This window comes from Pararge aegeria, chromosome Z (assembly GCF_905163445.1).
Source record: "Pararge aegeria chromosome Z, ilParAegt1.1, whole genome shotgun sequence".
NCBI classification, from domain to species: domain Eukaryota; kingdom Metazoa; phylum Arthropoda; class Insecta; order Lepidoptera; family Nymphalidae; genus Pararge; species Pararge aegeria.
The window spans coordinates 14,933,572-14,935,813 of record NC_053208.1 but is presented as its reverse complement, the minus strand read 5'-3'; the positions used below and the strand labels follow the sequence as shown (position 1 = coordinate 14,935,813).

General features: G+C 32.1%; 1 protein-coding gene across 1 annotated transcript; it reads right to left on the bottom strand.

The window, feature by feature from the left end:
- Nucleotides 1–363: 363 nt before the first annotated feature.
- On the bottom strand, nucleotides 364–1,076 carry LOC120636552. Its single transcript, XM_039908082.1, has 2 exons — nucleotides 768–1,076; nucleotides 364–674 (listed from the first exon to the last, which is right to left on the bottom strand). Exons 1-2 carry the CDS (start codon nucleotides 896–898, stop codon nucleotides 458–460), a joined length of 348 nt encoding a protein of 115 aa, XP_039764016.1. The 5' UTR covers nucleotides 899–1,076; the 3' UTR covers nucleotides 364–457.
- Between the last annotated feature and the right edge of the window lie 1,166 nt (nucleotides 1,077–2,242).

Sequence of the window (2,242 nt, the reverse complement as noted above, 5' to 3'; positions counted from 1 at the left end):
ACTATTTTTTTTTTTTTCTTAATAATTCAAAAGTTATTTCAAAATAAAAATTAATTTTTGAATCCAGTACCGAAGACGCGCCGACAGCGTCTGAACAAACCCGAGCGCGTGTGACGTCATAATGTTAGTTTTCACTCATTGCAGTGGATGTAGAAACAATAAGTACAGTGTTTTGATCTATTTAATTTTGTTGTCATTGTTAAATATTTAAATTTATATTGAAAATGTCGAACCTCAAAAGTTATCGTTCTTGTTTTGTACCGTTATGTACTAATACTACAAAAACAACTTCTGACAAAATGTTTTTAAATGTTCCCCAAGATGACAAACGACGAAATAAATGGTTAACGCTTCACTTCTGCGATGGGTCCACATAAGTAATGCTAATGCATGTTTGCAACCACTTGTAGACATAATGTAAAAGATTTTATTGCTGATAACATCAAACAACTTAGATTTAATAGGAGTATAAATTACCCGCGGAAGCTGCACAGTCATGGCACTGAACATCCTGAATTTTTCTTGACTTTTCATCAATAGTTAAAGTAACTGAATAAGCTTTACTCCAAACTCGGTGTTCTGGGCAGACCCGTCCTTTTACAATACAAATATTTTTTTTACGACTTAGTTGAACATAACCTATAGCTTTGTCGCCATAACTCTCACGCGATGCTCTACAATTTATGAAATAAATAATTATATTTAATATAATGGTGAATAAATACTTAAATATTTTTATTTATTATATTATTTTTTAACAGACTTACCTTGATGCCTTGGCACCTCGAACTTCAGCAGAATTAAACCGAACGTCATTTTTTAAAAAATTGGTTATCATAAAAATATCAACATCAGGAATATTATCAGACTTTGCCTTCATAAATCCTTTATCACACATAGCTAATCGGAACCAACTAACAACTCGTTTTTTAGCAATAAATTTTCAATATTATTGTTTAGTCACGTATAAGCCGTAAACGCCGTACTGTTATTAAATAGCTACAACATTATGACGTCACAACTATGGTGACCAATCATGGCGCGTTTATAGTCACGTGATTTTTTTTTAAATTTGATCAATTTTTAATTGTTTATAATTTATTGAAAAATTTTTTTTTTTTAAGTTTTTTACATCAAATATCAATATTATTAATAACAAAGTTTTAAAATACATAAAAAAATCAATAATTTTTTTTTTTCAAAACCCCAATTGCGTTATAATATTTTAAATTTTATATTATACTAGTTGTACCCTGGCCCGCTTCGCTGTGGCACATTGTGATTGAATGGTTGAGAAAAATAGATAAAAACAATCCTTGATGCGTATTATTATCATGCTAAAATTTCAGCCCGATCATTGCAGAACTTTTTGAGTTTTTGAAGCGTACACAAACCAACATAACATATATATATATTTATATATAAATAGAAATGTATGTGTTTTAGCACTAAAGATGTCCCTCCTACTTCCAGAGGCAACCAGTATTATTTGGAAATTATAGATAGTTGGTTGCAATCATTGACCCCATGCCTATTTAAGCTGCTAAGCTGCGTTCCAGTCCGAAGGGTGTCATTTCATAGGATGTGTTCCTTGCATGGCATTCAGTGTTCCTCTGTTTATGTAACAAATTATGGATTTTCACTAACCATTAGGTTACCACAGCTTGGTCCATCATTTATTACTATAAATAAACCTTTAGGATGGTATCAACAATTATAATTATATAAATAATTTTAACGCCCCCACAATCTCCTCTAGGGCTAAAATTTTTCGAAATCTGATAGTAAGTTACCTTAATTTAACAAACATGAAAATTTATTAAATTTTAAGTCTGTGGGAATTTTAGTATAAATTTTTTTCATTAGCACCCCCGTAACCGATTTTGTGATTTAAACTTCATTCAATACATTCTTGTTTGCTCGTAACATAGCCCAAAAAAATTCTGTCCAAATTTCATGTCTAAAAGAGTTAAAATTCAAAATTTTGTTTTTTTATGATTTTTCTAATCATTAACACCCTCGCTTTACACTTCGGAGATTTAACACTTATAAAAAAGTTAGCCTATCCACACGTTGACTGCTGCCTAACATTAACAAATACGGTACACGAGTGCGGCAGGATTACACGCTAGGCGTGTTTTCAGCACTGGTGAAGCGTATTCGAAACAGGCGCTACGAGCATGCGGCCCCACACGCCTGGCGTGTTTAAACTTATCGCGACAGCTATGCGGCCTTTACGCTA